This window comes from Falco cherrug, chromosome 7 (assembly GCF_023634085.1).
Source record: "Falco cherrug isolate bFalChe1 chromosome 7, bFalChe1.pri, whole genome shotgun sequence".
Taxonomy (NCBI): domain Eukaryota; kingdom Metazoa; phylum Chordata; class Aves; order Falconiformes; family Falconidae; genus Falco; species Falco cherrug.
Genome location: NC_073703.1, coordinates 36,404,303 through 36,427,431, shown reverse-complemented (window position 1 = coordinate 36,427,431; position 23,129 = coordinate 36,404,303). Strand labels below are relative to the sequence as shown.

Genomic DNA, 23,129 nt, shown 5'->3' with positions numbered 1-23,129 from the left:
GAACACACGGTGCAGATCTTCATGTTGTATATATAAGAAATCACAAGTGCCAGCCAGAAAGGTTTTGCAAAAGAAGAATAAGGCCTCGAATAACACCTAAGCTCTTCCTTAGCAATCGGGGGGTGGGCGGGGGGGGAGTGGCTGCAGAGACAACTGGCTGGTCCAGCAGCAGCACTACAATGAGCTGTGTCTCTCCAGCTCCTTGCAACCTGCCTGTCACCATAGAAACTTGCTGCTGCCACACAAACAGACACAGAGCTGGGGAGGACCCAGATAGCAACCAGCTCTTTTGAGGCATTTTCCAAACAAAGCAGCTTCTTTCTTCGTTCATTTCCACAGCAGAAAATAGCTTGCTTTGATTTTTTTGTGTGTGTGAAGAGCGTACTATAGAAAAGCAGTGCTAATTAAAAATTTCTTCTGCATTGCATTCTGAATGCTTTGACTCTTTGAATAGCTGGATGAGAAGTGTCATATGTTGTGTGCAGTACTTATGAATTCTGTTAAATCTACAATGTAGGAAGGTACGGCCCCTGCTGGGTACCCAATACCAATCCCCAAACCTTCTGAATAGGTGAGATAGCCTTAATTGCAGTCTGCAGGCTCACTGTGCCCCGGGTTAATTTCTATGTGTACATAAAAACATTAAACTGGATACCCTACAGCTGTGATTACAAGGTGGAAAAGGCACAAACAGCTCTGCATCTCACTGCCAAGCACGACTGTCCGCAGAAAGCTTAGGTTTTGCATATTCACTTTTGAGTCTCACTGCACCCTTAGCCAGTATCTCTCTCATTGCGAACCACGTAATTTATCAGAAACCTGTGGTACACAGGGGATCAGCCCTGTTCTCTCGTTCATTATTTATTTTCTTCTGGAAACACATTTTTACATCTGTTGATTCCAGCTATGACTCTGACTAAGCATCCTGAGTTGAGGTGACATGTGCTGTTACTAAACGCTACACAGATCAAGTCTGTACAGAACATCATTTACATGCAAAGGTATTTCTAATCCATCCAGAGCAGTAATACTTAGGTGGGGCACATTAAGAGTTTTAGTTATTTTTGTGCTAAGCAAGACCTAGCAGTTCCACCCTTCCGCTGGAACCGCAGTAAGCGTTGCTCATTCAAGAAATCCTTACTAACAAACAAGGGAAGGAAAGCAATTGTTCCAGTCTCATGCTGCCAAATTTCCAGGAGGTGTCAGCCACGTTATACAATCCAAGTTCTCAAACATGGTACATCTTGATACGGTTCTTCCTTCAACAACTGCTCTTCACTGAAATGAGTTAATCTACAGCAGTGTGCCTAAATGGTCCTGTATACAAGGAAAAGTAACCTTGAAGACCTACAAGTACATTGCTGAGAGGTCAGGTGATGCTTGCAAAGGAGCAAGTGCATGGATTTAGAGCCAGTCCCCATACATGCGACCCCCCTCCTATCCCTCCCACCGTCCTGTAGCACTAGTACTCCCAGTTCCTGTGGCATGCGAACACCAAGCACACAGAAAGAACTCCTTAAACTGGCCTAAGTTTCTCAGATAAGCACAATCCCACCAAGCACTGGTTCTCAGGACATTATTTCATTTCAAATAATGGTCCACAGTGTTCCTAGATGGAAGGAGTAATCAGGCACATGTAAACTTCAAGCCATAGGTAGGTTTCAGGTTTTTGTTTTGGTGGGGTTTTTTAAAAGTCTAAAAGCTGGAGGAGTTTTCCATTGTGTGCTCATATACTTTAAATCTTCTCCTAAAACGTGTATTTTCACTAGTTAACAACAAATATCACCCTACAGAACATACTCATTCTTGTCTACAAAGACAGACTTCTACATTACTTTTATTAATAGAAATCAGAATTAGGATTACAGAAAACCATTTTATTTCTGATATTATTTCAGGGGACTTCTTAATTATTAGTTTTATTCCTCATGGAGGCTGCCCTTCTGTGCATGAGCTATCTGACGATATGATCCACAAAAAAGACTGAAAATAACATTGGGGCACTCACAAAAATGTTCCATCCAGCTGGGTATACACCCAGGTAAATATACCCTAGGAGATGGGAAAGAGCCACGAGTAGTTTATCCTTCTTACAGCTAGCATTTCAAATTATACGCTGTTCTGTACTCAAAGAACATTTCATACTTTTCTTCATAACTATGAAACTTCTGAAAAAATCAGATTATGTTCTCAAGCCAGTGACTCCAGGAGTCAGAGCCTTAAAGGTTGCTGTAAAAGATATTCAGACATTCAGTTTATCTGCATGCAAAGTGGCTGGCTTAGTTCATGAGAAAAAGAGAATTGCGTGTTTTAGCACGTAGCTAGAGAAGAAACCTCTAGGTTCTGAGCTAGGCTATTTCTGTCCCAGCATAATAAGAGCTTTAAGAAACATTTTTTTCTTCTTCCTTTCTCAGATCTCCCATGCTATAAAAACTTTCACTCAGGTGGCTTTGGATTACCAGCTGGGTTTTGTTCTCATATTGCTGGAAAAAGTGTAAAGAACCAGCTTGAGCTCTGCTGGTTTGAAAAGAAGAAAAAAAGAAAAAGGCACTGACATGCCAGTACAGATATGTACCGGTGATTATATCAATCTGCCTTAAATTAGATACTGATTTTGCACTTGTGTTCACAGGGACAAGCTCACGTGGTCTCAATCCTCTCTCCAGTCAAAGACCATGTTTGCTTGGCTTATATGTTGTGTGGCAAAAATGAACCACTAATCCTGACTAATAACTAATATCATGCCTTTACTTTGTTTAAGCTCTCTTTCTTCAAAGCTACTGATTTGTGCAAAACTTCTTTGGTAAGACTAAAGCCCTTGGCATTCTCCAAACAGTAGCTGAACTGAGAAGAATGGAATGTAGTTTTCATCCTTTTTGAAGTCTGGCTTGTTTAGCTGTTCAGCATTTAAACTACTTAATTCTAATAGGAATATGTTTAGTTTAATTCTGATTAATTTCTTTAAGCATTCTAACAAATATTTAATAGATATTTCTAAAATTTATTTCCAGCAGATAGTTGTGTTTGGGTGTTGTTGTTTTTTAAAACAAGAACTAATGAATAATCTTATAACCTCTAGAATTCCATCATCTAATTTCTAACATAGTTCCTATGTATGTATGAATATACTATGGAAAAATTATTTACAGCTCCCCCGTTCCATTTTCTGAAGCATTGCTTCATACAAGTCAGATGCCACAAGCCCCTCTCAACAGATTAGATTTTATTTTCTTATTATGGAATGTCAACCTTTATATAATAACAATTTTATAATGCCTATAATTATTTGGCAGTTACAGCAGTGCAGTATACACAAGGGTCAAAGGATTCATTCATAAGCAAAAAGCATTAAATTTTCTCTGGCAAGTGGGATTAAAGTATAATGAACTTCAAATCAATGACTCCTGCATAATTTAAACTGATCCAACAACTTCCAAGCTGCTACAACTATAAACTAAAACTTCTGTAATTAAAAAGATGGACAAGACAACATGAAACTGACAGATAACTAGCCCCACTGACTTTGTGAGCAATCACAGCTCTAACAGAAGGATGAAATTAAAATACTTTCTCATTTCACTTCTGTGAAAGTTCACTTCCACTGGGCTGGATGGGATGTAAAAAACTGCTTTAGTTAAAAGTTCCATGCTTTTCCAAATGAAAGACTATGAAAGACACTGTTAATTCAGGCACTCCAAACACTATTAATCCAAGTTTCCAGCCAGAATGTGTATCTTTCAAACACCTTAAGACTCTTGATCCAAAGCTAAGAAAGGTCATTCTAAACCTCCTAGCAAGTATAAACCGAAGTCTCCTGAAGTTCACATAAATGCTTCTTCTGCTGTTGTACTGAGATTTCCAGTTGGTCAATTCTGTAAGGGGAGAAGAGCATCTTTTTGAAAAAGAACAGAACAAATACTATGGAAAACAGCCATTCCTTAAAGTTATACTGTGTGAAGGCATTCCCAACACTGACTCCATCTACAAGTCGCTATAAAGTGTTCCCATTTTTGATAGCTACAGCATTCACAAGTCTAGTTCTGAGAAGATCCAGAAACCATTTCTAATCCAACCAGAAGAGAAACTGCCAAAACACTAATCTAAAATTCTTTAGGTATCAGTGGTCACAGCCACTATAGCAAGTAATTTGGCACAGCAAGCCAAGAACAGATGAAAGTAGCCTGTGCTGAGCCTTCCCATCCATACTGTGCGCAGTTCAGGAATTTTGCTTCAGACAATATCTACCCTGGTCTCCTGGACCAAACATGCTTTGAAACTGTTCGGAGAGTCAAACCCGGTGATTGATTCTTATGTAATCCTTAGGGCCAGAAGCACATTTGGTGCACACCTGGCACAGAGGTTCTGGTTTACTTTCCTCCAAAAGAAATGCAGCTTATGCACAGCAAAATCATTCTGCAGTAAGTGGGGGCAGTCTCTTCAAAACTGTGCTACTGCTTTGAATCAAAACCCTAATGGAGAGGTAGACAGATACCTACTACTGTCTTGATTTTCTATGCCTTTTATCCACTCACAAACCTCTCTCCTCAAACCTCTTTTCTGGGCTTAATTTGCAGCTTTAAGTCCTTTCTTAGACTTACAAAGTGTTTCCCATTTCTGCTTTTTCCGGCCAAACTCTTTGCAGTAACTTTTCTCTCCAAAAGCCACATTCAAATAATAAACACCAGCTGAAAACAAACATTCAAATGAAACAACCAACTGATTTTGATGCACTATTTCCACTACCCTAAGATAACACTTCCTTTTTTGTAACATATGTTGCAACTCTTTAAGTCCAACATCCACTGGAAAGTGAACTTTTTTCTTACAAGTCAAGATGTTACTATTTATCTGGTCATTTTACTTAAAATGCTCCGGTTCCTTCAGCAGTGTGCTCGTGATAATCACGTGTGAACTACACGATACCTCATAACATCACTAGATGATGGTACAGATGAAGAGATGTTCTTGAAACACTAATTTCCATCCTAGGTGTCCACTTTCCTCAAAAGCAGTCTCTGAAGTAGCTTAAAATTATGTGGATATAAAGCTATTACTTCACCCGCTACCACATGCATATGCACATGGTAACCTCACTGCTTTCTGAACCTAGGTCAAGTATAGTCACGGCATTTTTCTGCCTTAGTTTCTGGACTGCCTGTGATATCTCTGTCACACAATCAAACCCTATGCAAAAGAGCTGGATGTGTCCAGGGCACACCATGGTCTGAAGAAAAGTCCTGCATGGCGCACAGTCCTGCTCCCTGTGGAGACTACACGAGATGAAGATAAGGAAGCCTAGCCTTAGCCACTGGCAGCAGCAGTTGCAACCAAGTGCTAATGGGCTGAAGTGAGCTGCTAATGGTTGTCACTACATTTGGCTTTAGTGTAGCACTACTTAAAAGAAGCTTCCTGAAAGAAATCTAAGGCTTTTTTTAATTCTAGAAATTCTCTGTTGCTGATAGCCATGGCTTTAGTTACACATACTTAAATGCTGAAAGGTTTGCCTGCGACATTCTCCAGAAGTCTCATGTATCCTGTGCCTACTGGAGTGGAAGTGCTCATGAATGCTTTTGCCAGTGGCAAGTCGTATCAGACTTCTGATGAGACTTTCATCAAGCATATTAAGAAGTAAAGCTTCAGTTCAGGGTCCTGGGACTGGCGAGTCCTCAAAACACAAGGCGTTCCTATCATCCCAGCATGATTCAACTTGCTGTCCAAAAAACAGATCCAGCAGCCTTTGATCTTCAAAGATGACAGGGAACAGCCTTTGAGGCAGCCAAATGCATCTTTCTGCATTACCAGATTGCTACAGAGACAGGCAGATGGGTGAGGCAGCCTCCACTTTCCTACCATAGAAGCAGCCCAATTCTGTGTTAAATTACAGCAGCACAGAAGAGTACATATGGCAAGTGGGAGAAGAGATTCCTAATTCAGCTGTGCAGCTGCTAGGTGGGACCACCCTGATCATACACACATTGAAGAGACACTTGTTTTGCTACACCGAAGTCAAAATGTGCTAGTCACAGAAATGGCAGGACTGGACACTAAGTACCCTGCTTCAAAGCGACCTTTCAATGGTACCGAGCTACGTGCCACATTTGGAAGTATTTCAACACATCTGTGTGAATCTTTTGTCTTTAGGACAAGTACAGGTCAACTGTAGCAAGAAATCGGATGCAGAAAGGATGCAAGTTACATTCCTGCAACTGAGAATAAAAATCTCTTACCTCACCAAATGCACCTCTTCCAATCACTTTTATAATTTCAAAGTCATCTCGGTGGAGTTGCATTTCCTTTACCAATTTTGTAAATGGTCTTGCTGTTTAAGAGGGAAAAAAAAAATAAATTATGAAAAGAAATACTGTAAGCCAAAACAATACATAAACCAGAGGTCAAAAGTACTCATATTGCATACCCAATGCAGTATTTTTTCAACTACTATTAGAACTATAGAAGGAAAAAATTATTAATTACCCTATTTAACTAACACTTAGAGCTTTTAAACAAGTTCAATCCTATGACTGGTTATGCCTTGTTGCCAGTGAGTAAAAAGCAAAGTAGTCTTTCAGAAGGATTTTTCCACCCCTTTCTTCAGGGTTTTGTGAACGAGTGAAAGACCATGTGAAAGGGAGAGAGCCAATTCATAACTGGTAAACCCCAGATAAAATCTGTCCTATCCTTGAGCCACTAGAATAATTCTCTTCTTAAGCAGAGCTCAGCTTTACTTTTTATTATTTCAGCTAGTACCAGCTAAAGCTTTAACAACCCACTCAATAGCAATGAAGCCATTTTCCACAAGATCTGTGGCTAATTTCAGATTTGTACTTTGAACTATCTTTTCTGTTAAGCAACATTCACCAGATCTCAATTAGACCAAGTGTGGAAGGGCTGCAGCCTAAAAGATATCCAGCAATTAACTAACCTACACCTTGTTCTGTTGTTTCCACTGGATTCGAGACATTTCTCAAAATACCTGGTTGATAAATTCCACTGTACCTGCAGATACCATCAATCTTCTCCTCTCCAATACCCATTTGAGTATTTTATTTATTTCTAGCATATCACAGGAAGACGATTAATGTTTAGATACAACATTTGTTACAATTCACTAGTTTGATTATGAAGACCAAATCAGTAACTGGTACAAGCTAAACTGCGCAAAAGCAAGCACACTGTCTACAAAGTCAGAAGCTTACCCTTCTAAGCACAAAAGATTGCTTTTCTTCACCTCATCACAAACATTACAGATTGAAGTTTTTAAACACATGTATTTTCCCCATTTGCAACTGAATAAAACATCACAGAACTACTCCTTGTAATTCAGCCCAGACTCCTGTTTTACCTCACCTTACACTACAATTAAGCTAATGAGTTATAAGCCAAACAGAATCCCTACAAGAGGGGTCACTGCCTTGACCATCTATTTCAGATGCTGACACAAACAAACCAAACTTTACAGACACACAGAAGATACGGAATTCTGAAGATTACAGACTTCAGCATGAAGTCTAACCAAGAAAGACTGAAAACCTCCCAGCAAAAATTCATATAAACAGTAAAATGAAAAAATAGCTGCACTAAAGAATAGCCATGCTGCTTCTTTGTACTTAGGAAAGGTGTTACCGAAAAGGTTTCCTCCACACGTTAATACCCCTTTCACTGGATGTTTATTTTCTGTCCAAAGCATGAAATTTAAGAATGAGACTCTACTAGATTTTTTGCTAGATTCCCCATTTAGGCAGGGCAGAAATGCCTACCGCAGTCTCCCCCATCACAAGCCCACTGAGACCGTCATCCCCAAACTCCAAATTTTTTTAACAGACCTACCCAGCAACACTGACTCAAACCAGTTAGAGACCTACACCAGTCCAATCAGACATCTAGACAAGTAAATACCACTGCTGACAGCTGTGACATATACCAATTATTTCGCAAGGTTCTTTTGCATCCTTCCCTTCCCATCAAGTCAGGACAGATTTGAGGAAATGCAACTACAGACAACAAATAAATGTGAAAGTTCCGTTATCAAGCTATGGTTCGCTATTACAGAACACGGATCATTAGACTAATTTTGCAGAACTTCAGCTTCTGTTATTAAAATTCAAGGGGAGGGGAAATGAAATTCTCTTAATTTTACTTCTGGGAGATAGTAACACAACAATTATTTTTTTTAAAAGGAATAACCAATTTTAGCAATAATTCTAGTCAGTAAACAGAATACCAAAATAATTGGTTTAAGTATTTATAAAAATCCCTGCTGCTGTAAATTGATCACCATCAATTTTCAGAGTAGGAAGTCAGAAACCTATGCGAGTTTGAGCTGTCTTGTACACTTAGAAAACATTTTTTCTTGTTTTGTCAACTGGTGACAAAATATTTTATTTTGTCTACAGTTTTTCTTGCTTTGAAATGTATCAAATTTCACCTTGCTAAAACTGGGATTCAGTTTAGGAATGTATTAAGTTGTACTGAGGCAAGTGAATTAATTTCAGTTTATATTTGAAAAGATAACAAATATTGTGTTCCAAGCAGAACTGAGTAAACAGAAGAAACGGTGTCTGCAGAGCAGGGTATTAAGACTATCTTTCTAGGAATTGTATCCTTGAAGAAGGAAGGATTTGCAAGACCACCATTTCAATTCAAAAACCTCAAGAGTCCTAAGTTGGTCCTGCTTTTTCCATCTCAGTTGGTCAATGAAGTCCTACATATTAAAATTAATTACTTTAATGTATGTAAATGAGAAAAAGTATTCCCTCCTAGAAGGAAGTTGCTATTTATGCACTTAACTATGTTGGCTTTTAGTATTTAGCAGGTGTTGGTGTTCAGAAACACGGCAACCTCAGCGGTCTCTCTTGGAAAGCTACGTACCAAACATGAATATTTGAATGTACAGAAAAATTTTAAACTGGATAGGACTTCCTCCAAAACAGAAAGAATTAAGTCTTTGTCAAGGCATCTATGATTCCTTAAAAGTAAATTAAATTTGAAAATAAAACCTAATATCCACAGAATCTCATCATCACAGATGACAACAGAGGTTATGCAGCAGATAAGAGGTCACAGGAGACAGCACACCAGTAATTGATTCAAACCGATAGTTGCCTTATCGTCATTTCAGAGTAGAACTCCATTTACACTGGGATATGACTGAATGCTTTTAAGTACTGGACTGCAAAATTTTTACCTCTAAGTAAGTTAAATCAAAAAATATTTCCACTTTGCTTTCCTGCTCCCTCCCAGGAGGCTGCCATTCCTCAGCCCTCTAATACCCAGATCAGTAGCATGCACAGGACTGACAACATTGAGTGAGCAGAAACTTGCACCCTATCAGAGAGCTGTTTGCTGTACTTGCCAGAATGATGCCAAGTGATATACCCACCACTATATAACTCCATGTAAATATGTGTATATAGATATATATAAAAATATAAAAACCTCCAGCTTCTCCTTTCACATACCACTATTTTATAAAGAGGGAACTCAAAGCAAACTTCTCTCCATATACTGGAATAAATAATTACACTTTACTGATTAGTTTTGATCCTAATATTAAAAGCAGGACTTATGATCTGGAGTTGATTTAATACTTAATGAAAGCATTTCATCCTGGCAAACAGATGCATTAGCTGTGCTGGGGGGTTTGTTGGCAGTGATTACTGAATTTTGTTATATATACTGTTGTCAGGGTAACATTAGCTGAGAGTAATTGCAAGAGTTTGTTTATTCATGACTGTGAGGCTGTAATCAGAATTTGGAATAGGTGTTCTATGTGCAATATATTTGTATGCATCACTGTTTTCTCTCAAGCAGATTTTGCATTATTGTACTTACACTTGTTTGAAAGAAGGGTGTTCTCCATAAGGCCATACAAGAAAAGTATAAACCAACTAATTTTAAGGAGCCAAGAAACGTATGCTCTCAAAATATAATACAAAACAGTAACAGTCAATGTTTTGATCAATATTCATAACAGGAAGTGAAATGCCAGCATTTACTACTTCATCGCAAACCAGGGTATGTATGAAAGACATAATTCTCCACCCACAAACAAATTCTATTCCAATCATATTATCTTCTTCCCGTGATAGACAGGATTAGGATTTTTCATTTGCACAAAAAGAAAACATCAATCTGAATAATTTGAAAACATAATTTGAAGCATAGTCATAGGTAACTAGGTTTCTGACTTAGGTTTGTGAGCTGGCGCATCTACACTGCAGTCAATTTGTATTATGTCACCTGATAAAAGATATTTGAAGACTGTTTCAGAATGAGTAAGAGTTGCAGGAAATGTCAGCAGAGACAATTTGACATGGCAAAGTGGGCACTCTGCGTTGCTATCCCACAAATGGATGCAAAGTGGCCTCTGTCAAGATTGGAAGCACATGCCAAATTCTCCCTCATTTCTGAAAGCAAGACAGGGAAGTATTCAACATCACCCTCAAAAAAAATAGTAGGAGAACTTTTACCAAGCTAGAATGTGGTTAAAAATGAGAAATGTTAAGGTGTATTTTGGATTTTTACTTTCTGTTCAGATTCTGAACCATTCAGATTATGTCAATAATTTACTATCTGGAATCACAAAAGCTAGCACCTTTACATTACAGCAGACAGAAGATGACTGGCTGGGTTTATCATAACTACTGCTTCAGTGGTGGAGTTACCCAGTGACTCTAATTTGAGGACTCCTGCATATTTTTTTAGGCAGTGCAAGTTTCCAGAAATTAAGTCACAAAAAAAAAAAAAAATCACTGAGTTGAAGCTGCCAAATGTTCAAGAACATCTGATGTTTTGTATCATTGGCAGCTTCAAGTTTTAAATAAATGTGACAACTGCAAGAAAATAACACACAGACTTAGAATTCAGGTCGAAAGGGACCTCAGGAGCTCTCTAGTCCAATCTTCTGCTCAAATCACAGTTAATATTGATTTCAGACCAGGTTAGTCAAGGTTTTGCCTGGTCAGGTCTCAAAAACTTCCAAGGATGGAGACTTCTGTGGCCCCTCTGGACAACCTATTCATTATACTGGACAGCCCTGCACTGGACAGTTTCACAGTTCAGAACTGATCTTCAAAGTGATTTGGGGTTTAAGTCATTATATAACACAATCATAACACTGAAGTAGATCTACCCAGAAGGTATGTCCCAGCTGTCTGGTCATACAGAAACTCATCTGCCACCACGCTCCCTTTATCTACTCATCCCCTTTACAAAACGTTGTGGTAGGAAACTATGTGAATTGCAAAATATTAATGTCAGGGAAACAACAAAATGACGCAGATAATTGTCTGTGGAGCCATACTCCCACCAGGCAGATCCAATATTTTATTTAAGATGTTTTCTTTGGAATAAGAACATGAAAGAACAGCAAGTTTTACCATTTCCCTCAACCATCCCTCTTAACCGACATTCTAGAAATCAAGTAACTTGTTTGCCCTTTGTGCACCCTTTTCAAAGAAACGGCATTCCTCTGATATTGCTACTAAAACAGTAGGCTGGCAGGTTTAACAAGTTGGTGCTTGTATACATGTCTTGGGAGATACCCACACCCAGGTAGCCCCAGCCTGCTTACTAGGGTGATAAATACCTGTTACAACCCACACTTGAGTTTTAAAGAAGTACAATCCTCTTGCTACTGGATTGTGAAATTTTCCCTGTGTTTTAGAAATGTAAATTTTTGTTAATTCTTCCATCCTTTGTTGACTCCAGTCTTAATTTTTCCAATTATAGGCCTTGCCTCCCTTTTCCTGTACTGGCCTGTTTCCTCTTACTGTCCACCCTGTGAATGTTTTTTTTTGTTGGTTGGTTTTTTGGGGTTTTTTTTTCAGTCTGGTTTCCTAAGGAAATAAATAAGGTATGTGTGATCACACCGTTTGGCAGTCCCGAGTCCATTCCTCCCACCCAGTACTTTCTGATCCCAGTAAAGACCCTTAATATCCTCTTCACCAAATTTCATGAAGTTGTCCAAAGAAACCAAGCTGCTACAAGTTTTATAAAAAACCTGGCAGTGAACAGCGAAGACACCCACAGCATCATCTCCACCAAGGGAAAGGCTGCAGCAGGAATACAGCAACGAGCTGCTCAGCTGGGCAACCGGCACACACTAAGGTGCAAAGCGGACACACCTCGCTGGCCCTAGTCACGGAGAGACGGGACAGCAGAGCGATACTGACACGGAAGATGGACGAAAGGATGCATAGAGCAGAAAAGGGAAGGTAGCAGGGCAGGAAGAGCAGGGTGTTACTCCACTGGGCCCAGTAGAGGAGATAGATCCCAATGCTACAGGAAGCCAAACTTCACCAAAGTTTTGCTGTTTACAAGCAAAAGGTGACACATTCTGTATTCTCTGACGCATTTTCTGCCAGGCCTTTGACTTCTGCCATGCTCTCCCACCTGTATTTATAACATACATATGCGCACTTCACTTACTCTGTCTGCCTCTTGCTCAATGATCTGATACTTCATCATTCATCAACATCCATTAGACTAATTCAGTGGTGCAAGACTTTGGTTATCATTACAATGACAAGCTCCACTGGGTTAAAAACCTGTGAAGCACAACCTGGCTACCTCTTGCAAAGTGTTAACAGCCCTCGCAGAACACTCTCCTGGTACAGGACACTGCTTCACATGCTGTCAGAATCCCCTGTGTCTCCCGAGCAAGGCCATCCAGCACTCTATAGTGCCTGGCTAGTCAGTACTTCCTAATATTAACATGTTCTCTTCTAGCAGTATTTATCTGAACTGAAATGCCAGTAGAAACAATCATATACATAATACAACACCAAGAAAGTCTGAATCTTCTTGAGGCTGACTGCCAGCATTTTTCAAGAGAAAAAGTGGTAACTATTATTAAATTAAATATTGTATTGTGATACTTAATCTGGTATAGAAATGCTTTTTTAAAATACTCCAAGAAGTAGCACAGAAAGATACTCATTTGCAGTCATGATTCTGAATTTTGCTTCATTTTTTGAAAGCCTTCTGACGTATGTGGCCACTTGCTGGCACTTAAGAGAACCATGAGTCTGGACAAGATTTGGATTAGATAATTACATGCAAAATCCTCAAAGGTTTAAAAGGATAAAACCATTACTACTTTTAGGCATAAACCAAGACTGAGTGCTCATAGCTTCTGCATTTTGATCCATGAGCAACAGTATTATTAGTTACGGAAGCACTGATGCTGGCATTTCAAATTTGTATACTAGTTTGTGGTAACTACACGAAAAAAATTGTTACCATGCTAAAGGCTAATGGCATCAGGAAATATTTTGAAGGAAAATACTGAGTAGTAGTTCTGGTGCTGATCCAATTAGCATCACTAAATTTGCCAGCAGAAGAGCAAGGCATTTACCTTGAACCACCACCTGTGTTCACTGTTAGTCTTTTTGTGTGGGAAGCCCTAGAAGCAAATACCACATCGGACTCAGTCCGCAGCAATATGCTACCATTTGCCAGCTCATTGATGAATGTTACCACCAGCATTTAATACCTGGCTATCTGCCCAACTAGCCCATTCGATGCTTTTCATGCTTACAATGAAAGGACACCAAATACTCGATATTTGTACAAATACTGAGGAACACGTAGATGATTCTGAGTAGTCCAAGCCTCAAAATATCTTGCCAATTTAACTCCTGTGAAAGCCACCGTGCTTGTCTAAGAACTAGATGGCAACAGAGTCCTAGCAGGCAAGAGGAAGTAAGTGCTGGCTTACACAACCAGGAACAAACACCAAATAACTATTTGCTGTACTCATATAAGAGAGTAGCTTACCTATGGAAAAATAATGGTTAGGTAAAATAAAAACCAATCAGACCTAAAGGTAATGGCACATGCTAATGCTACAATGGATGCAAGCACAAGGGAGAGAAAGCTTGTATCTGAGATCTAACAGAGGAGGAAGCTCACTGGCCCATTTCTCATACAATCATTTAGGTTGGGAAAGACATTTAAGATCGAGTCCAACCATCAACCTAACACTGCCAAGGCCACCACTAAACCATGCCCCATGTATATGCAAAACAGATATACCGGTGATCAGTTTTTATTATTATAATTACAACCTTCAGAACAGGCTTTGCTTCAAACTTTTATCACTGTGCTTTTTAGTCAATGTCTTGACAGCAGAGAGTACACTGTATTTGAGCCCCTTTCCATGTTATTTTGAAAGCTGCATTGTTCTGGGGGAAAGACCTGGCACTGGCAGAATACAAATTGTGATCTTTCACAGACACATTAACTACATTTGTATTATATATGGACCGTAAGAACAAAAGAATGTTTTTAGTATCATTTAGTGCTTTCAAATAATCATTCTTCATTAGCACAGTGATTGACATTTGTTTCAGGATGTTCTAGGGAACAGTTGTCCAAAGAGATTAAATATTTAAAGTAAAACTTGCATTAAAAGTTGAGTTACAGGTTTGTTGTTGCCTAATATATAATTAATTGGATTTTAAGACATTCTTTTGTTTGGTAAGGAAAGCTATAAGTGTTTGACACTTTGGAAGTGTCAGCACGAAGGCAATGCACCATGCCAACAAGTCATATACAGGCTCTTTGAATTACAAATTTTACCTGTGACTGTCTGATAACCCAGACATTTGGGACAACTGAATGGGGAGCTACATGACCACTTTAATCCAGGAAATCCATTCTGCTGCTGAAATAGTTCCCCCTTGTTCCTTCCCACCACACTCCACTCTATCATTAATGTTCATGTGCTATGTCAAACCAGAAAACATTTCCAGGTGAAAGCTAACTTGTCCATCCCATCCCCTCCCACCGAACCATTCACCCAATGCGACTCACAGCTGCGACACTGCAGCCCCATCCCAAGGCAGGCAGCAGGACAAGGCTGGAGAGGGGCAAAATGGTCTTTTTTAAAATTGGTGCGGACGTGCCTTGGACCGCAGTGAGCACTCAAGTGCTACACGAGAGTCTGTTCCTAGCCAACCTACAGCACATTAGGACAGGATCTTCCAAGATACATGTCAAATCATTGTGAGAAATGGATGGCAACAAACACCACAGAATACAGTCTCTGTTTAATACAGCTTTCTTTGTACCTGAATTTTTCTGTACTCCTAGTCCAGGGCCAGATTTTGCAGGTGTTGGGGAGGCCATTTAAGCCACAGCAAATGGTGATCACATATTGAAACACGTTCTTAATAGAAAAATTGTTTCTGGCTTCTACATGAATCACTAGTTCCAAACAGTAAAATTTCAATGATTCAATTTCTTTCATTCCGTAACAGTTATAAATATTGCTAAAATCCACTTATTTTACTGCATGATGAATAATCTAAAAAGCAGAGTTAATTTTTTTGTAGAACAGTCTGAGAAGTACAACTTCTTAGAAAAACCATTTGATACTGTCACTTTTCAGATATTTTCAAACTAGAGATTAAGAAAATCTCAAATTTGAGCTCACCCAAATTTCAATAACATATGAATGAAACAATTTCAGACCCAGTACCTCTTGCACACCCTACTAAGAAATAAAACAATTCCAGTCTGTTGACCACACTGTGCTGATATAAACTTACATACACTTACATTAATGAAGCCACTTACATCATCAACGTATAAGGAAATTTCTAGTTTTCTGACAGCGTGCTTTATATGACCTTAACAGTAAAACTTTGCAAGACAAGCGGCATGACTGTTTTATCAATTGATTACAGTAAATGCACATCTATTGTTTTCTCCAGATATATGCAAGATGTTCTCTCAAGTTACTAAAAACTTAATACATGCATTATATAACAGAACGATTCATACTTTACATTAGTGCTATATTTACCACATGCCACCTCCTTTATTTTAAAGGTTAGAGGCTTCTATTAGTAAGCTCTTCTTGACAAAGCACCATGTACAAATGCACTTACAGTGACAATAGAGAAATCCACCTTATGAGGTATCCTTTTTCTCTGCTTATAAATTTAGAGTGATGTAAAGATGCAGTTCAGTGACACAACTGGACTGCTGTGACCAGAGGGGCAGTTTCACAGATCTGCTCTCTTCCTTGCATCAGCTAGTCTCACCTCACTGACCTGATTCTTCTCACTAAACCAGCAGAAACCCAGCCTACCAAGACACATAATGTAACTATCAACCTGTAGTTCAACAATTGAATCATCATCACTGAAGGGTTGGGAGAGGCTGCTACATCAGCGCCAGCAAGAAGGCTAAAGGAGCGCAGCACTGTTGCAGAGGCCATCATCTTAGGTAGCACAGACCAAGGTGAGGTGGGATGCTCACAGCCTTCACAGCAGCCTAGCGGCTGCAGAGGTGACCTGCCTTGGTGCTAACACCCAGGCACCTGCAGGGAAGGCTGGGTAAGGGAGCAGAGTCAAATGAGAATTACCTTTTTCCTGATACTTCAGTTCTCAGCCACATCAACACCATAAACAAGGAAATACAAGACTAAGGGGAAAGGGCGTTAGATCAGCTAAGTGCTACAGAACTGCACCTGATTTTTTTTATTTTCTTATAAAGGCTCAAGGCTGCAACACTGTGCGTATAAATACCCTGAACTGTTTTTCAATTTCAAGAGTTCAGATAGCAACAGCTACTTTAAGCATAGGTGTGGCACATCTTTCTCTTCACTGCACTTCCTTTTAAATGGCAGCAGGCAGGAGGACATTTTCTCAGACATTACTCGCCCTGTTTCAGAACTTCCCTGGAGCTCCAGACCTAATTAAAAGGTCAATGAAAATCAGATTTTTGCCATAGGAAAAGGCCATAAAGACATGTGACCAGGCACTAGAATATTTGGAGTAGCTCATAACTTGAGCAGAAGCAGGGAAGAGGAGGATTGTCTTTATATCTGCAGAGAATACCAAGTCCCATGCCAAGATTTGCTACAAATTATAGTGGGAGGCTCAGAGGGGGTTTTTTATTATTATAAATACTTCACTTATTCAGCTCCCTCTCAAGACCAGGAACTCCAAAGCCAAAGACATTCTGCCTTGCTCTGCTCCTTCCAATGCCCCCGGCTGGGAGCAATGGAGAGGAAGACCAGTCAGAGCAGCACTGTTTTCACTGACTCAAAAGTGCTGGAAGTCACTACCAACACAACACAGGGCAGGCAGGGCGTTAGGAGCACAGTCAGCCATCTAACAGAAAAATCCCTGGGGTTTGGGTATTCAGAAGGCGAGTGCATGTCCAGAGGCCAGGATGCTTCCTGACACTTACTTGCTCAGGAAGGATGTAAATAGAGTAGAAAGGGAAGAGAAATACATCCCTCACCTTTCCAAGGCACAACGGAAAACTCTACCCAGATAAAGCAACGTGCTTCTAATTTCACTATGCAACTATTTTTTGTCTGACACTGACTCAGCACATTTCAAAATTTGGCTGTATCTATCCCCAGGCTTTCCATACACTACAGTTAAAATCTAAATTGGAAAAGGAAAGTCTAGATTTTGCAGGGGAAATCTATGAGGAGATCCTAAACCTGACCTTAGGTATAGAATTCTAGAAATGGAGTCAAACTGTGTGGTACGTGGATCATTAGCAGCACAGATTTTTAAGAAGTGCTCACAGCTCAAAACAAACAAAAAAAAGGCACAAATTGTCATTATTAAGAAATAAACCAAGAAGCCTGAAGAAATCTGTTTTGGAATTTTGTCTATTTAAGTTATCGTTTGCTAAATGGCACCAACTAATTACTCTGAAGTTTCAAACTGGCCAAGACCATAACACTTGCTATTAAATAAGAATAAAAATCCATCTAAACCTTGTTGGCAGAAGGGTATTTTTTTTAATACACATTAAATAACCCTGAAAGAAACATTTTGGATTAACGAGAACTTGAAATATTAGGCACATCACAGTTTACGTATGTTCAAATTTTTCAACTGTCCTTTAAATCAAATAGTCATCCTTAGGGAAGTCAAATCCTGGAACAGTTAAGAGTGAATTTTTAAAAATCCAACTGATTTAGAGCATGACTAAAGATAACATCTCATGTATATGCAAAGCATACAGAACACGAATCTAAAAACGGAACACCATGCCTTTTCCTAGAGACATTTCCACGTCTCCAAGCATTATAAATTCAGCTTGCTCTAGTACAGTCGGGATGGAGCTCTTCCTTCTTCTCTTCCCTCTTTCTGCATTTTTGCCACCCTTTCTTATCCAACTTTTTGCTGATTTATGTATAATACACACTGAATAAGTTATTTCGTTTTATCTCAGTATTTTGTGTATCAAAGAACACACTTCTGCTTTTGGTTTTGTTTAGTATTTTTAGCCCACCTTTTCCTAACATCTTTGCCATGATATCTTTCGGAAATTCTTAAATCCAGTTTCTAGCTCATGATTTTAGACAACAAGCTCCCAGTAGACTGCCAGCCCACATGACACACTGTTCAACAGACATGCTTCTAGGCATTCCCAAACCACTTGCAGGCTCCTGGAAGCTTCTATCTTCCACACTACCATTCCAAACCAGAACATACCTCCCATTACTGCACGCCCCAGCGTGATCTGCAGCAGCCCAAGCTCCCTGGCTTCCAGCTTCTCCTTCTTTCTTGCGTATGCTTAAAGCCAGCAGGAAACAAAAATCTGTTCATCATCCTTAGCCAATACTAAAATTAGGGCCAATAAAATATGAGAAGTATTTCAATCATTACACTCACAGTTGTAAATACCACGTTGTACCTTTACATCTCACATTTTCAAGGGTTGCATATCAAATGAGGAACATCCCAACAAGTTTTTATATCAGATGCAGTATCAGATAGAATGTTCTGCTTTTAAGCTTGTTTTTTTGAAACACAATTTTTCAGTTTTGTACACTCCTCTTTAATTTAAGAGTAAGATTATACACATGCCATCTTCGTTTAATAAGCACTACAACCATAATCCTTTCACCCTAAGATTTATTTCCATACGTTTAAGCAGAGGATTCATTTTCTTTCCTCATTTCCAGCCCATCATGACAGCTGTGTTGATTTCAAAACAGAAAATCAAGTACCAGGACACTCAGAACAAGCTTGTAGTAGGCTGGCAATCTCAAATCTTCATCTATACCTCAGGCTCCATTCTGTTGGCTCCCAACCTTTTCCTTTACTCATACTTGAAAATAACAACCAACCATCTGGATGCTCCAGTGTAACACCAGGGTGAGCACCTGCATGCCAGTACAGATGCAGCTGGAAAAGCCTTCCAGTGCAGATATACTTTTACAACTTTCCCATTCCAGAGTAGGAATCAGTGAAGATGCATTAACTTCATTCCAGAAATCTTCTGACACAGTACATGGCCTCTAAGGAGGCCACAAGCAGAAGATGAGAGCACAAGCAGCAGAACAAGGAATTTCTGCCAATCTTCAAAATACTTTAATCTGTTGCAACATAACTGCACGCTAATACAGACACTGAGTCAACTATTTACACAGAGAAAAGCTAAATCGTTGCCTTTCTACTTCCTTATACATCATTTTAGCTATACCCCCCCATTCCCTTCTCTTTTTCCACATAGAATTTAATATTTTCCTTTACTAATTTATCTCTGGTATCATCTAAGTAAACCTTAGCTTCTTTGCCCATTCAGTGATTGTTTTAGCTCTTAAGTAATATTTTTCCACTTGCATTGACTCATTTTAAAAAAACATTCAGTCCCAAACCACAATCTTCTAAAGACTCAAACTTTTCATCCTTGATACTGTAGTTCAGACACACTAGTTTCATTTTTGATCCCAGTATTGTGGAGCTGAGGCTATGTAATCCTTTTGTTCCATAAACTACTTTGAAATTTTCTAATGGAAAAGTCTGGAAGAAATGTAAACTTTAATTTTTTTCCTTTTTCATCTCCTACAGTTCTTGACATTTATGCCACTTACGTCACTGTTTTTTTTAATCTACATGAAACAGGTGCTAAGGACCACTTGTTTAGTAACACATTGCTCCATCACTGGGTTGCCACTGTGAATCCAGCAAGGACATGAATATTACCAAAAAGTGTTTTTAATCTCTCAGTAGTTTCACAGCCTTTGAAGTAACATGCAAGCTTCGATCTGGTTCTTATGGGCAGGTACACACACAAGTCTGCGACAATGGTCTCCAAGACAGGGATACCACGCAGCATCGAGGGGAACGGCAGCTGTGGTTATAAAGCTTGCATTTTTGTTGTGCAAATCTTATGTAAAGGAGTTTAAGCCTTGAACTATTCTGGCAACCGTCCTAATGTTTATGCCCTAACAGCCACGAAATTTCTCTTCTGTCACAACTTCTTGAAGTTTAACTCGTTTCCTGTATAAATTGAGTTTTAAAACCAAATTCATAGCAGCATCATTTTAAAAAAGTAAAAATCTAAGTCCACAAAACCTTTAAAAAGAAGTATCAGGAACAGCTATGTATTGAACTATTTCACCATATTATCTGCATAAGCAGCAAGTGTGACTTCGTCACAATTTCTATTATGATGCTCAGACTGTTACTCTTACATAGGAACAAAAATATATCTTATTATTTTAAGAAATTCTACAGTAGCAGTTTGTGCAGTTACTGGCAAAAGTTCACCCTGAGTCACTGTTCAACTGTATTTTAAAGGAAAGAAAGAAGCCAGAAGTGTTTACAACTGTATTATATTATCCAAAATTTAAGAAGTTGTCCTTTTCTGAAGAACCATTCTATAAGAACTACATTTTCAAAGAACCAAGAAGTCAGTTTGGAGTCTCATCTTTCTTATATGAACATAATTTAACATATCAAAACCCCCAAAAGTCCAGTCAGTTATCATAGAAGAAAGACTTTTTTCTTTGAGTATCGTCAGATCCACCTCTCTCCTTCAAAATCTCATTTAACAACCATTTCAGTACATTAGCTCAACTTAACAGTTTTCCTTAAAGTACAGGCTATCGCTTCTGGAAGTACCAGGTAAAGACATCTTCTGGCCTGAGCACTGTTCATAATATATTGATCAATATTTAGGACCTCAAGTGATGCTTTTCCCAGTCCTTTCTAATTCAAGTACCTGCTTAGTTTTTATTCCATTACTGCAAATTTTAGTTCAAGTACTATGACTCTTGAACAATCTATTTCTGGACAAGTGTTAAAAGATTACAAGTAGACAGTGTTGATTTCCTCTTCCACAAATTGTTATGCACAGCTATATTTATTTCCTTGCCAATATATATTTTTATAAAATCACAAAAGTGATAAGTAACAGTCTCCACCTAAGTCACTCAGAAAATGGAAAGGCTAGGTTCTTAAATGTTATGTGGAACATGAGGGGGGAGGGAGAGACAAGGGCAAGGAGATTGAAGTAAGAAGTAGGTCTTGCCCATGCTTCTCTCTTGCAGAAAGATAATCCATTATCTTTCACCAGCTGTCACCCATTTCAGAGCTTCCCACAGAGCTTTGAAGGTAAATTACTGGAGCATATTTTCCAGTAATGTCTGTATTCTTTATTCTGTAGCTATCAAGCATATACTTGAAGTAAGAGCTATTATTACCAATGTGCACAATGACATATTACAGCCCCTGACGCAAAAGATCATTGCAGCAATGCATGTACAAGCGCACATTGCTGTTTTAAAGACATCACTGCAAAGTGTCTTCTCTAAATACAAATAGGAAATAAGAAGTAAAAAGTCTGAACAATGAAACAAAAGAGGAAATTAAGGGCATGAGAGGAAGAGGATGATATTTCTCAGTAGTTTTAGGCAGCAAGACTCGGTCCAAAAAAGAAGTTATTGCCATTACTTCACTCTGCTTTTTCCCCCAAGGTACCTCCCGAGACAGAAGCAATACACTGCAGTACACTGCAACCAGAACACAGTGTGAACAACTTCCATACATCAACTGCTAACATAGCTGATAGCTCACAACCACAGCATCTGAAACAACTATACAACACTTTGAACAAAGTTTCCCCTGAAAAATTAACACACGTTATAAACAGCTTACATACACAGTCCTTGCCCTAGAAGGATAATGGACCATTACATGGTATAGTACTGTCAGTTAAGGCCTTCACAACATATGTTCTCTGGCAAGGATGTCTACCAGACTTACAGGCATTTAGGAATCACGAGAATTTTGAAAAATCTTATTTTCCCAGAAGTTTGCTGCCAGCAACATACTCAAAAACACAGATATAAATTGATTGTTTGGAAAGCCAAGTGTCACTTCGGATACTCTATTAATAATCACAACACACCACTAATAAAGGATTCAGTTCTTGGGTTTTGTTCCATTTGTATGTTGTTATCCTCATCATTAATATCACTTCCCGTGCTATTTTCTATATATCAATGTGATTTGTTTTGGTTAGCTAAGTGCACTATCAAGAAAGAGTATCAGCTTTAAAACCATGTTGCAAGTCTGACTTCATCTAAGTCAGAGGAAACCAAACACTGGCAAATATCTCCCGTTAGATCTTTACAACTATGATGAAGACTGCTTCACCCTGATGTTAGCAACTGCTTAGTCAGACTCCTTATAATGTCATATGTAAGGACATTAGGAACTCTACTAGATAGAGATCCCTTTGTGATATGAGAACATATCTAGCAGAACAGCTAAACCTGTATTTATCATAAAGGATGATTCAGGCTGGCAGTCATGCAGGGATTGCAGGCTCTTCTGACAGCTCCATGAAACGAAGCTTTAAAATACTTCAACTGCTATCAAGGCTAACAACTACACATAAGGAAGCCAACACTTGGGAAAAAGCACTAGACATAAAACATAGGTGCAAAGTTCTTGAAACCTGTTTCGGCAATTCTCTTCCAGGAACAAGGAAACTGGTGCTTTTATTAAAACACATAGAAGAACAACATGAACAAAATTTAGCTTCCAATCATTTACAAGCCTAAAATTTAGTTAAAAGCTTGTCAATGCTCATGTTCAGACTACATGGTAAAATGCCAACCAATCAGGCTAAACACCTAAAATTACCAAAAACCGAATAGTAAATTTACACAAGTTGTGTCAACTACTTTATCTGCAACAGTAAGAAGATTCTGTTTCACGTATTTCTTTTCATTCTGAGAAGTATCTATCAAGAACAACTGTTTTCTATTAAAGCATCTAGGATGTTACATAAATTTCCTAACACGGGGGAAAAAAAAAGAAAAAAATATATAACCACAGAACAATTTTAGGTTG

The 23,129-nt window shown here is 38.8% G+C and overlaps 1 protein-coding gene across 15 annotated transcripts in view; it reads right to left on the bottom strand.

The window, feature by feature from the left end:
* CDC42BPB (CDC42 binding protein kinase beta) overlaps window positions 1–23,129 on the bottom strand; it is a 98,657-nt gene that overhangs the window by 63,863 nt on the left and 11,665 nt on the right. For all 15 annotated transcript variants that reach the window (XR_008733059.1, XM_055715248.1, XM_055715249.1 and 12 more), the window contains exon 2: window positions 6,228–6,319. Coding sequence is in view for 14 of the 15 variants with exons in the window: in XM_055715248.1 (XP_055571223.1) it covers window positions 6,228–6,319 (92 nt within the window). In the remaining variant the exon portion in view is untranslated. The remainder of the gene's footprint in view (window positions 1–6,227; window positions 6,320–23,129) is intronic.